The 14,661-nt window shown below is 40.2% G+C and overlaps 1 protein-coding gene across 1 annotated transcript in view; it reads right to left on the reverse strand.

The window, feature by feature from the left end:
• Positions 1 to 2,600: 2,600 nt before the first annotated feature.
• Positions 2,601 to 14,661, reverse strand: part of efhd1 (EF-hand domain family, member D1) — a 16,533-nt gene continuing 4,472 nt past the window's right edge. The window contains exons 2-4 of the mRNA XM_034867035.1: positions 7,256 to 7,403; positions 5,742 to 5,876; positions 2,601 to 4,108 (exon numbers count right to left, since the gene is read on the reverse strand). Of these exons, the coding sequence (XP_034722926.1) occupies positions 3,974 to 4,108; positions 5,742 to 5,876; positions 7,256 to 7,403 (418 nt within the window). The 3' untranslated portion in view covers positions 2,601 to 3,973. The remainder of the gene's footprint in view (positions 4,109 to 5,741; positions 5,877 to 7,255; positions 7,404 to 14,661) is intronic.

A 14,661-nucleotide genomic window follows, 5' to 3' on the forward strand; every position in this document is an offset into this window, starting at 1 on the left:
GTCTGTTATGAATTAATGCTATAAGAACGAATGGACTTGACCTCACTTATCTTTTCTCGTTATTGCCATTTTACATTTCAGTTAAAGCTTTAGTACTTTAACTTTTATATATGTATGAATGTCCATTACATTTAAGCCATCGCCAAATGAGTTGATATACAGCTAATTAAGACAACCAGCTCCACACAACTCTCTCTGTATTTCTCACTATGGCTATGTATCAGAAAATAGTGTTGTCCGGCGACTAGTCATGTTTCTTTAATCCTCTGTGACCTCCTTGGATACTAGCAAGTGGTGGGGGCGGTGCGCAATAAATGAAGGCTTGTATACGCCCACATTTGGAAGGTTGGTGGTTCGATCCCCGCCCCTGCAGTCATTGTCGAAGTGTCCTTGGGCAAGGCACTGAACCCCGAGTTGCCCCCGGTGCTGCGCATCGGAGTGTGAATGTGTGTGAATGTTTATCTGATGAGCAGGTGGCACCTTGTACGGCAGCCCCGGCCACAGTGTATGAATGTGTATGAATGGTGAATGTTCCCTGTAGATGTAGAAGCGCTTTGAGCAGTTGTTAAGACTGGAAAAGCGCTATATAAATACAGCACATTTACATTTGCATTTACAGTTTGGTTGTCATTACTTAAAAGTTCCTCTTGGGGGAGACAGAAACTATACACTAGCTTTAATGACACACTTAACAATTGTGTCCTTATAAGTATGGATTTATTACATCATTAGTCAATTACTTGCTTCATTTCTTTTTTTTAAGAAGATACTTATTCATGAAATACTGTAGAATTATCTCCATCCCACATGTGGTTGTCTATAGACCCGTTGGCTCTGTGCAGGAAAGAGCTGGGGGTTTCAGCTCAGGTGAATGGGATGGAAGTTAGCCCTGTGGTGAAGTGGTACTCTGACTAATGCCTAATGTATGCTGGGAAAGCCCAGCCCAGCCCCCAGTGACCCTGAACAGGATAATGGGTTTGGAGAATGGATTTTAGCAACTGTGTAAACATTACATCACTATCTACATTATGAATAGTGGAGAATTTCCCAATAGCCTCCTTTATGAGTAATGAGATGGACTCAGTATTTCTTATTATTTATACTTTATTGCAATCAAATTAAACTTCCATTTGACAGGGAATTATAACATCACAATATCTTTACAAGTGCTCAAAAATATATTTCACTGACTTTTTTCATGTTAAGTATCTGCTAAAACAAATAACAATATATACTATTTTATCTATGAAAAAATACATTGTCAATTTTCACAACAAATACAAAAGAAGGGATGTGATACGCATAGTAGTTTTGTTATATGACAACTCGAACATGCTAAAACTTAAATACATTACTAGAGTTAAAAAAGAGGGCCACATAAATAAACTGCACTTTAAGCACTGCTTAGGTCAGCGGTTCAGCTTTTTCAGGCCCGTGACTCAATTTGTAGGTTCCAAAATTCAAATGACACCAAAGTTCTCTAACACTTGTGTTGAAGAGTTTGGAAAGGAGCTTGTATGCAGCACCTGCCTGCTGCCCCAAATGCACTCCTGTCCCAAGGTTTCCAAATCTTGACACAGGCAGCAGTCAGATAGAGGTCAAAGCAGGTTCTGGACACGTATTTGCCTTCTTTACATGGATTATTTAGGTTTAGCAGAATAAAGATGTGTTGTATATTTGTGATATATTTCCCTTCTTTAGTAACATTGAACAATAATGTCAAGAAAAAACCCACCCACTGCGTGGTTGCACCCCACAGTTGGTGGAGTCACTCCCACAAAAGGAACACAATGTGTGTTTAACACTGTCATATCTGCACACAAAGAGCAAAATACAAATGTGTGTTTAAGCTTTACAGGTGGTGTTAGGTTTATTTTTTTTGTTTTGGGGCCATGCTCCCCATGCTCCCAGTAGGGGGATGCCAATGTCCAATCAAGGATCACATCAAGGATTGCATTATGGGGATTGTAGGAGACCGTGTTTTGGGAGATTGACAAGACTTTTAAATCTGTCTTTTTCAGTTTGATAACTTAATGAAAGTGCAATACTAAATCCCTGGAGTACCTCTTGCTACATGCGCTCTGCGAAGCTATAAATTAAACTACTTTCTTATGTTAGTGTGTAAGCCATCAAAGCGTGTGTTTTAAAGAAATTATTGAAACAAATTCATTTGGTGTTGTGGATCATCACAGACTCAAGCAGACTGATGGAGAACCGTATGTATGTTATGCATACAAAAGTCCAGGAGATTTCTAATTCTGATCTGTTTTACATGGTAAAGAAGCTAAACTGATGATTTAAAATGTGTTGCAATATCTAGCCTAAATAAGACACTTGCACTGCATGCTTTGCATGCTATGAAAAACAAGAGAAATACACCATACTTAAATTCACTTGACAATGTTTTACCTGTGCAGTTGCAGAGGCCATGAGAATTTAGATCCTAAAAATAGAATCACAAGCCAAGTGAGGGTTGAGAAACCCTGGTACAACATGTAAGCATGCTTCAATCTTAATGTGTGCTTAAAGTCTTCAGTCTGCCGTTATTCACCTTGGTTTAGACATAGAATAAACATTTAAAGGAATTATTAAAGACTTTCGGAGAATAGATCTATTTGCTTACCTTCTGGGAATGAGATGAAGTGAGCTGGAGTCAGAGTTTTGTTAGCGTAGCTTAGCTTAAAGACTGGAAGCTGGTGGAAAACAGCTAGCCTGGCTCTGTCCAAAGGAAAAACATGCACCAAACAAAACCTCTAACACTCACTGATTAACATGTTACATCTTGTTCATTTCATGAAACTAAGAAATTGCAAAGATTTATATCATCTATCATATATCTTCTATATCATTTAGAATAGATCATTAGTGTGTTTTCTTGCAAGATTTGCTAGGGGCTTGTGGCAAAAATAGACCAGACGCCATAATGCTGTAGATGGCAAGGCATTTATGAAGCTGCGTGGCGTGGGATGTCCCATGTAACCAGCACCGTTGGTTAACATAGCTGCAGAGGGGAAGCAGGCAACGCCAGCCACTGGGGTAAACCCTGTGTTAGAGGTGTTGTTGTACAGTTTTTAGCCAAGTTAGCTTTTTCCCTCTGCCTCTGGTGTTTATGCTAAGCTAGGCTAACCACATCCTGACTACATATGTGTACCGAACACACAAACATGAACTTGGTATCAGTTGTTTGATCAATTTAGCCTATTTCCTAAAATGTTGAAGTCCTTTGAAGATAACCTCCCTGATTTTTAAACTTGACACTTCACAGTTGAGTTTTAGTGGTCACGTGGGGATTTGTGGCAGAATATCCAAACCAGGGAGTGCCCCTTATGTGAATCAAATCCTTATCAGAAGTGGCATACTCTATACTATAGATGGAAGCCATCAGAGCACAGCCTGTTTAGTGTTGGATCAGTACATGGAGTCAAAGTCAGTAGCCAATATTTCACACTATATTTTATGTTAATACTGACTATAATTAAAAATATTATGCTACAGATATTTATTCATTCTATTATCTATTACTATACTATTTCTATTTCATTGCAGGTTGTAAAGACGCCCATTTAATATTACCTGTTGTAACAGTCCTGCCTTTGTCTTAACAAGTTAAATTCCCTTGAGGTGAAAACTTCCAGTTCTTGTACAGAGGGAGACAAAGTGCAGTTCCACAGAAAAGCACAATAAATCTGATATTTCCAGGAACTTGGAGAGATTACTCAATATTTTATGTGTGTTTGGTTGCTTGTTTCCTGTTGAACAGGTGCAGAAAGTCTAGAATGAATAAAACCTTGCCTATTAAGTGTTCAAAGGTATTTTCAGGTATTTTAGAAAGTAGTTACTTCAATGCCTCTTTCTAGTTTTTTATGATGTCCCAAATTCTGAGCAATGCCTTTGATTAAAGTTGAAGTGGAATGAGAAGTGCTGACTCAGTGGGCTGAGACGTCTGCCTGTCAGGGTTGGTATCTGTGGAGGGTCAGGAGCAGAAGGCCGACTGCAGCTGCTTGAAGGCCGCTTGTCTCTGTCTTTTCTCCCCTTCCTGTCTCTTGCGTTCTTCTTTTTCTTCTAGAATCTCAGCTTCAAATTTGCTGCCCACAGACAGAGCCTGCATCTGGTAACACACAAAATGACGGTGTTGATTCCCATCAACTCAAATCCAGTGTTTCCCCATTCATTACCAAGACTGCGGCGTCCTGCCACGGTTTTATAATGAACCCAGAATATTTTTTCACTCCTCATAATAACTTTAAATATCTCTAGTGTTGTGTTTTGCACCGTTGCTTCTGCAAAGCATCTCCAGCACTCCAAGTCAGTCAGCCTAATACTTTGTGGGTGTGACTTTTTTGCACGTACAATTAGCCTGTTGCTCCATTGGGGCAGGGGTTGAAAAAGTAAAATAATCCAGGGTTTCCCCCAGTGTATTGCAAGGCTGGTGGCCTAAATCCCCCCCCCCCCGTTTTTACCTACAGGGCAGGAAACTCAGTCATGTTTTCAAATCTCCAGTTGGCTTTTAGCGCTGACTTAATATAGGGCGCTTTCTCTGGCCGATGTAAGTCGAGTGCAGGTTTGAGCATGCGTCACTTTGCGACAAATAGCATACAAGATGCTAACAAGAGACTTTTGTAATGTCAATCCAGTAAAATTGGACCTACTTAGAGTAGGAATATAGTGCAGAGCGTGCTGTGCCAGTAGCAGGTTATAATAGCCTAATATCTTTCTCAACACTGAAACGTAAAAATGACAATGAAAACTGTCAGTTTAACCCTGCCTGGACTGACAAATACTTGTTTATTGTACAAGGCTAAACAACTTTTCTCGGGAAACACTAATCATTTCATTTTAAGAATTTTCCAGACGATGCTTAATGGTGCATTTTATTCACAGTTAGCCCACAGAGGTGTGAGTGATGGTTAGCTCTTTTTCTTAGCCAAACTGGTTCAAATCTGTCCTCATGTGCTTTTCAATGGTCCAGAGGCAGTGTCTGCTGTTTCTGCATCAAGCCCGCCACCACTCGCATCTTCGTGCCGTGGCCAAACATACTCATGACCAAAGTCTACACCGAGGGTGTCTAACTCAACTTCACTAAGGGCCACCCTGAAAAAAACCACAACTCAAGGGCCACACATGTAGAGATTATTGATATGCTTAATTTCGAATTACATAGCCTTATCACATACAAGTTGGTCCACAAAAAGCCCTTTTAATGTCAACAAAAACGTTCATAGCCATCATAGAATTTTACCAAATCAAGCAAAACTATTTTTTTCATTACAATTTAAAAGGATGCTTCCACACAGCCGACTCACAACAACCTGTGTCGCAGCCTGAATATGATATAAAAACTCTCTGGTTCTGAGGGGAACTCTGAGTCTCAAAGTTGGCAAATCTGCCAAATTCTGCTTTGAGTGTCGTTTAATTGCAGTTTGAAAACAGTTTCCTGTCTTTTTGGCTTGGCACACAACTAATACTACTATACAACTATGTAAAGTGAACCTAGATTGATATGCAGGCAGGATCAAAGTTTGCGGCAGGAAAACTTGGGTTTTGGCCAAAACAATTTCATTTTCATCTTCCCTTTCAGGACTTTCATGACCAAGTAAAAAAATATATATATTTGGCCCAAAATTCTAGTCCTTATGTTGAACATGCCCCTGAGGAAGTTGAGACAAAACTAGTTTTGCTCTAAAAGCTCTAAAAGGTGTCAGAACAAGTACAAGACAACATGAATTAGAAACACTGAGTACCTTGGCTTCAAAGAAGTCTTTGGCCCCCATCACTCCCTCAGTAGAGACGTTGATCTCAGACAGCCTGGCCAGAGCCATCAGACCACTCTCCTCCTGCAGCTCTCCAGCTGCTGCTCTCCGGAAGATCAGCAGGAACTGCATCAAGTTACATTACGTTCAGAAAACCAGTCTTAAAAGTCTGTGTTCATAGGACAAATTTTCTGTCACCTCCTTTGGCCCTCTCCACACATAATCCTCATTCCCTGCTGACAAAGCACGATTCCCCAACCCCGTTCTGGTCTATGACTGCAGCAGGCTGAAACATTCAATGTTTTCAAATCAAAATCGCGATTTGAAAGAATGCAATTAGGGGTAGGTAATTATAAAGACAATTAAAAAAATATTTAGTTGAATGTTTGATGAACAGTTCAGACATTTCAGTTCACAGGAAGTAGTTATCTTTTTTATTTTATTTCAAAAAATGTTTTTTATTATTATAACTTTAACTTTTGTGAAAAATGTGTTTTACTGTTTAATGTTCCATGCTCATTAACAAAAAAAAACTTATTGCTGGCAATTCATATCTATGTTCTTATCTTTGTATAAGAATATTGAGCAGTTTTGATGGTGTTTCATGTAATAAGCCTCCATCATGTTTAATCAGTTACACAGCATATAGTATTGAACTGCTATGTGTGCTACTTAGCTTTATATGCACACAGGTGCCATTCTATTCCTATTTTGTTTCACGTTCACAGCTGCCAGTACAAGTCTTTATTGTTGAATTGGTGTGCGAAGAGTAATATCTGTGTGTGTGAAATTATATAATTTGCTCTTGAGCACGTTTTATTGCACTCGCGAGATATGACATAATCCTGAGGCCATACATAAAAATGGGGATGCTCTGAAAATATTACATTGAATCGTAATCACAACATCTGGCAGAATGATTGCATTAAGATTTTTCTTGAGTGACTGCTTTTGTTGCTATAGGCTAAGCCACCGTAGGGGAAGAAGATCACTGAAGTTCAAGTATGGTCTAGTTTTGCTCCAAATCTGTGTTTTTCCTCCCCATTTTTCGGTTCTGATACAGTATCATGCCAACAGTCTATGACAACACCTGGGTTTTGACAAATTGAAAAATCCCATTATGATTTAAATACCACATGGAGTCTCATTATTAAATGATTAAATAATAATAAAAAAAGCCTACACAACTATTCCATCTCAGTTATCTGATGGTGTCAGAAATGTCCCAAATCCTTTGGACACGGGAAATAGTTGCAATGACTTTTTTTGTAAAAAAGAAAAATTGGCCCCTCCTTGACCATAAATATAAAAACTACAAAAGGATTCTGTCCTTATTTTACTAGTGATAGTGGATAGACAGGAAAGGGGGAGAGAGATGGGGGATGACAAGCAGCAAAAGGGCCGGTGTTGTATCAGGTGAACTTAAAGTAGCAAGAGCCCCCCCCCCTGTTCACACAGCTGTCCTACAATACTGGAAGTGACAGACACACTGAAGTCTCTCTCACCTCTCGGAAGCTCAGCTTGCCATCAAAGTCTTCGTCAACCTCTTTGATCATGTTCTTGAGGCCCAAGTGGGTTTGTGGAGCGCCCAACTTCTCCATCATCAGCTTCAGCTCCATCAGGTCGATGAAGCCATCTTTACCAGTGTCGTACCTACAAAGCACAACACCCCCCCGCGACGTTAGGTCCAGCTGGGCCGAGAGCATGCTGACAGCCAACACAGCATACAGTGAGGATGATTTCATGTTCTGTCCCTGTTACAAAATCCTTGAGCTGTACTCTGATAGACTGGGCTAGGTATTGTTTTTGAGACCCTAGGAATTGTTTTCAAAACCCAGGACCTGATCCCTTCAAGAACCTACATGAATTATTATTTTTATCCCTATTATCACTTTATCTCTATCCAGGAACCTATCAATTAACAAGCTGCTCTAATGAAAAGCAGCAGCTCTGTCATTTTTCTTTTTTTTCCGTAATAATTATGAGTGGATAGAATTACCAGGGATCCACTTGAATAGAAGAAAATTAGACCTTTTGTTATTACCCGATTTTGAAGAATAAACACATTGCCTACAAACCATTTTTTGCTTAATAAAAAGTTGAAAGACAAAGTGTTTGAAGACGTCAACATTTCTGTTAAAAGAGTAAGATCCTTTTTTTTTCTTCTTTTTTTTAAACATCCGCAAATTAACGTTTGCTTAACCCACCAGACAAATAAAACTATTTTTAGCATAGTAAAACATACTCCATTCAAAGTCGACAGAAACAAAAAAATATGAAAAACTGTTTCGGTTCATCTTGCCACTTTTCCAACCATTGAAACTACTACAAATGTTGGCTTTGTACATGCTAAAAGTATTGCTTTTTTAAATGGAGTCTGGTGGGTTTAGCGCTGACCTGAGGTGTTTCTGTCTTAAAGGAGGTTTTATAAAAAGGTATATCTCTAAAACGACCCTTTCCATAATGTTGTCACACTTAGAATGATAATCTGAGCCTTTTAGTGGACTAAACAGATGCTGAACATTTGCCCTATAGGGTTACATAGCAGCCAGGTCTGTGGCTGCCGGTTACTGCATTCACGCTTAATACTGAACCAGTTTCAAAGATTGTTGTTCATATCAGTCACTTACACACACCTTGAAAAAGATTAATGAAATTACCCTCTATAACAAGCTCCAGACAAAAAAACTCAAAAAAAATGCAACTTATGGAGTTTTTATTTTTTGGCTTATGGTTTAGCTCAAACACCCCTTATTTATTTAAAATGGTGGAACGCTACCCCTATTATTATTAGTGTATTGGTTATATACTGGAGTCGCTGGAGCTGAGCTGAGCTGAGCTGCCAATATTCAAACCCTTAATTAAAACAACTGTTGTATGAATAGTTTTCATGTGTGCCATTAATTCACCATGCCCCCGGTGTGTAAATTACTTCATCCTCCCTGCTCTAGAATGTAGGAGAGTCCTCAACTGCATGCCACTGGGACAGATTCTAGCAGCCAGTCAGACAGCGGTTATCACCAACTGGATGAGCCATGGCTTATGTCTGATAGGACCAGTATTTATAGAAGCTTTCAGCAACTGTGTGTGTGTATGTGTATGTGTATGTGTGTGTGTGTGTGTGTGTGTGTGTGTGTGTGTGTTTGTACACATACTGAAGTATAAGGCCTACCGACCCTGGACTGAGACTAAGCCATTGTTTCATTCCAGCCACGAGGACCTCTGTTCGTGTAGCTCTGTTAACAATTAGCCTGGCAACACTGTCATTGGCCAAATACGAAAAATCCCAGATTTACGGCAAATGTCTGCTACCCAGTCTGCTACCCTGTGAACGATGACCGCTGTGTGTGAATAATAGGGCTGATAATGTTAACGTGAGAACAATTTGACATGAATTCCTTTTACCAACACTAATTTGTCAGACTTCATTAACGCACATGCGTTAATTATTAATAATAAGTTATTTGTGCCACAAGCTTTGTTTTTGGTCACTGCTGTGTTCCCGGTACAAGGTGTGTGAGCCCTAAAATGACGTCACCACGGCTGACGTTTCCAGCGCAAAGGCTCTAAAAGTCGTGTGGTCGTAGGCCTCTAGAAATATACATATAACTCGGTGGGCGCTGCGCTTTCAGTTCAACGTGGTCGGCTGGGAAGAAAGATCTAGAAACGTCATCGTGTGATTCTTAATTTACAGATCACAGGGATTCAAACAGATAAAAATTATTTTGAAAGAAGAAGAAAACGCCTTTTTTGTGGAGTGAGTGTCAACATAAAAAACTTGCCTCATGAAAAGATTTTTGTTAATAGTGTTTGAGGCGGACAAAAATTTAGAATTTGAAGACAAACAACAATCAGGTTAATAATTAGAGTGACTGATAGTAATATTTGGTGGAACGTCTGTGTTTATCATGAATCTGTTTACTTCTGTTTCCAGGCAGCCTTGTTTCCTTTACTTACTTTACTTCCGCACTCTTCTTCTGTACTACTTCTTGCTTAGTCACAGATTATTGTGTTTGCACGCCCCCTGGTGTTTCAAGGAATACATGCTATCTACGGAAGACCGCACCAGTGTAACCAGGGTGCTGCAGTTGCCGGAGATTTCTCTCAGTTAGCTCAAGGTCACAGCACATTCTTTTGACCCACAGTGGTTACTTTGGTCATATGCTTCGACTGTTATGAAGATAGAAAAAAAGTATTTCGCCGACATGTGCAGGATGATTCCAGCGGCCAGGATTTTCCTGTTGGAGCTCCACCGAGCCATCACAATCTCTCTCACACTTTATTTATGGTTTGTTTGATTTCACTTAGTAGAAGGGGAGTGTAAGTCTTTATTTCCCCACATGTAAGCTTAAACACAGTGCACCTGTGCAATGTGTCTGTTGCTGTAAAGCAGCTCTATTGTTTAGTGTTGAGCTGCTGTTTAGTTAATCTTTCCAAGTGTAAAGTGGGAAACAATTGATTCAAAACTAGCTCTGCCGACCGACCTGGTACAAAATTCTCATTTGACAGCTAAACAGTTTACTAAAATGTGTTTTTGAAATCTCAGTCAGTTTGATCAGAGTTCAGGAGCAGTGCTTTGACGGTGTTTCAGACTCCTCGGCTCTGATTGGTTAGTTTGTTGATGTCATCACCAGGAGGAGGCAGAGGAATAACATGTTTACAGATGATCTGTCTCATGTAGTACTATCAGGATATGGTGACAGTTTCCAAAAAAATGACGACTCTTTCTCACTGTGCAAACATCACAACATGGCCTGTGTTGTCAAAAAATACACTTTGGCAGGCACATGTCAGCATCACACCCCTTAAGCTTATGAAGGGACTTTTTGTAGTGACTATCTTTACACAGTGATCACAATTAGCCCTTAATTTGCATCATGGACTGATTCAGCCAGAGGGAGGGCTTCCTCTCCAGCCAACATTCCAGTCCTGGGAACACAAAGCACCCATAGACTAACTTGGCTCTTCTATGTGGGAGCACAGGAATGCCAGAGGCAGGCTTAAAGCACAGGGTTTCTCTTCTGCCGTCTGGGCTTGAGCAGAGTAGGCATTACTGTCATGCACACAGAGGAACACTCATTACCACACAGTTCCTTACACAACTACGGCCATCTACAATGCCTTGACCTGTTTTATAAGGGCCAGAGCAATGACCCTATTGTATCTTAAGGAATTACTATAATTCTCTTAAATTAATCACATTTTTCAGGGGCTAAAGGTGCTTGAAAACTTATAAAACTCATGTAATCAGAACAGGTTAAAAGGTTTTGTGGGTCTTGTTTTCAAGTTGGCTCAACAGTATCCCCAACAGTTTTTAAGGCCAAAGCTCCAACCTTTAACCAACCTTTATTTGGCAGGCATCATGTGCAGACCTTTAAAAAAACTGAGGGTTGTCTGACTTACTGGATGTAGACTGTTAGGATGAAGCCCGCCATGGGCTGCCTATTTCAGCCATCATTCTCCTCCAGAAGACTATGTGATTGGTTTAAAAAAATACAACCAAACAATCTAAGGGAATGAACGTATGGTACGTGAACGTATAATGTGTTGGGCATTCGAACAAGCTTGTTGTCTTGACATATGCTGCATGATTGTTCCAGCCACAAGTTAGAGAATGTGCCAGGGTGGAGAGAGAGGGGGGGGGGGAGAGAAAGGGCGGTGTGTTTGTTGGTAAATAAATGTGAGGTTAGTATTGACGGTATATCTGTTAACGTGATCTCTCTTATGCTGCAAACCACTAAGCTTCATGCCAATAGTTCCGCAATGACCAATATGCAATGAGCGTATGATATAATTTGCGAAGGCATTTGTTTTCCTTGTTTTGGTCAAAACTTTAAATTCAAAAGAAGCAGACAGTCTGTGGGGTAGGAGCAAGAGACAGAAGCACCTTGCATCTCATGCCTAAAGACAGCGATACTACTGTCCTAGAGAAAGTAAACCAGCTCCTCAATCCTCTCCATGATGTCCTGGCATCAGAGAAACCAGCCACACATTCCTCACAGAAGTCAGAAAGAAAGTGATGAGCCTGCCTGGGTTGTTACAGAAAATCACCAACTGAAAGAAGAACAGGTGAATAGCTTCAGGATGTGCCATCAATGTCATTAATCCCCCAAAAACTCAGAAATGAAACTGTATTTGTCTCTTCTGCCCACTGGCTTGGTAAAGACACGTGTCAGAAATGTCAATGCTTTCAAACGTGGCCGGGAAGTACCTCCTGTATGCCCTTGGAAAGAGTGTTTAGTACAAGTGGCTATATGTCCTGTCTCCTCAGCAGTCAAGACTGAGCCCTGAAAACAGGGCTGGAATGGTTTCCGCATTATCTCAATGCTGCGGTTGAACGGCACGGTTGAATTTCAGCCTGCATGCACGTTTCAAAGCCTAAAACAGAGCAGCTTTTATATTATATTAGAGAAAGCAACAAGTTAGCGGACTGCCGAGTTGCACTCTCTGCTCAGCTGCTAGATGGGCTGCACTGGCATCGTCAAACTGTTTTATTTATATTTTACTTTATTGACAAAAGAGCTTCCTGAACTGTCTCTGGAACGGATCAACGGAAATGAGAGAAAGCAATGTTTTGTAAATGACAGCAAAACTCAGTAAAGACTCTCACATTAAGCTGAAATATAAACACTGTGCTGCAATCTTTTTATACAGTCTATGGCTGCAACATATGTTGTATGTTTTAGGCCAATGTTTTTTGGGGTAACGCCATTCATTTTACCGGCGATATTGACAACAGATAAAGCCACCATGTCTTGAGAAACTCTAGCTTGTTGTTTTATTGTTCACTTTTAACTCACTATACATCATCTTTTGCTCTCTCTTTTTCCTCTCTCTCTAACTCACAGAGACTCATGTGATAGAGAGATAGATAGAGAATTTCTTTCTTTTCAAAGGAAAAGAAATCCATGCTTACATTTCTTCACTATATTAACCAAAGGTTTGTTAAAAGGCCCTGATGTAGGTGGGTCCTGCAGCCTTTGACTCCTTGTTTAGTTTGAAAAGGATATGCATAGGTTATATTTACTTCCCGGATGTGAACCTTGTTTTTATTTATTTCCAATGAACTGTATTATTTTAAAAAAGTGCTGTTTGGGGACAAGATGGCGGAACGGGAGTGGATGACTAGCAAAAACAACTCTCCTTCCAGATGGTTCTCTCCACCAAAATGAAGTTTACTTCAAATAGTTATCGGCGGGGGGCTTGCACCTTAGTGAAACTGCAGAAGGCACGATGAGGTGCTGGGTGCAGCTGTCAGTCAGTCTAGCTTCCTTCGCTCAATAATGTATACAGTCTTGTACCTTTGACTTTTTTTGGAATTCTATCACTCAAAATGATATGTGTTTAAGAGTCACGTGGTAGCAGGTTAGCCCAAGGCATGAACTCTTTATGGGAGAAATTAATTGGTCATTTTCTTCCGAAAGTAAAACGGAGGAGCTTCCATTTTTTGGACTTAGTTTGGATTTGAGCGGCTACAACGGACCTGTGGTCGAGCCGTACCATGGAGCGTACCTTGGCAGCCAGTGTTTGCAGACGTCAAACTTCCTTGCTGAACATACGGCCGTATGTATGTGTGCAGTGGTGTAGTCGAACATATTTAAGCGGGTATACTGTACTATTTAAATATATGGACCAGAATAGACATACTAAAGTTGGGGGTCTGAGTGTCCTCCACGTGGGAAATGTTGAGCGTTAAAAACTTAATTTCCTTAAATCTGATACACTTTAAAGTGCCCATATTATGAAGAAAAAAAAACCTTCTGGGATTTGGGGTGTTATTTTGTGTTTCTGGTACTTGTATACACATACAAACTTGGGAAAAACCTAGCCATGCTATTTTGAGTGAGAAGCAGGTTTCTGAATGTCCTCTGCCTTTAGTCTCCGGGTAAAGGGGGTTCAAAATCTGCAGGGTTTTCTACGTCACTTGTTGAGGTGAGGTGGCTAGCGCTAGCAGGCTAGCTTGGTCTCAATGGCAAAACACTGCTACAACACACACTAGTTTACCATAATCTCAAAAAGAACAACTTCCATTTCCCTGTTCTGCAGGGATTCTACAAGTGCCTCTCGCTTAGATGAAGTGTCCCAGCTAATCCCGCCTTGGACTGACCAAAGTTGGAGAAAGAGTTATCTAGCTGATGTAATCTTACCTAGCTAGCTAGCAACTCCCAATAAACTCTGTAGCTAAAACAGAGACCTAAACACACGGGTTGAAAACAAGATCTGCAGCAATGTGCAGTACAACAAAAATATGGTGTTTTTTGAAAATGAAATCATCTAAACTTTTTCCTGGTACAACCATACAATTATGAACATAAAAATGAGCATAATATGAGCACTGTAATGCAAAACATTTACAGCGGAAAAATTTGAAGGAAAACACAGATGGCAATTCATAATATATTAAACATATAATGTTTAATATATTAAACATATAATGTTTGGGGTGGCAGTAACTCAGTCCATAGGGAGTTGGGTTGGGAACCGGAGGGTCACTGGTTCAAATCCCCGTATGGACACAAAAAGTTGGGAGCGTGGATTGGTGGCTGGAGAGATGCTAGTTCACCTCCTGGGCACTGCCAGGTGCTCTTGAGCAAGGCACCGTACCCCCCCGAACGCTCAGGGCGCTGGTTCAGCTGGCAGCCCACTCACTCTGACATCTCTCCATGTATAGTGCATGTATAGGTCCTGAGCATGTGTGTGTATTTCAGGCCTGTGTGTGAGTACTAACAAAAAGTGTGTACACAGAGTGTAGTGCAGTAATTTCCCCATTGGGGACTAATAAACAAATTATCTTATCTTATCTTGAAAGTATGTTATCACATGTCATTGCACATTTTTTTTTTGAACTTTATTTTTATTTATTTTTTCGATAACAACATACAAACATGAATACAAACTTCCGACTCATATT

This window comes from Etheostoma cragini, chromosome 3 (genome assembly GCF_013103735.1).
Source record: "Etheostoma cragini isolate CJK2018 chromosome 3, CSU_Ecrag_1.0, whole genome shotgun sequence".
Taxonomy (NCBI): Eukaryota; Metazoa; Chordata; class Actinopteri; order Perciformes; family Percidae; genus Etheostoma; species Etheostoma cragini.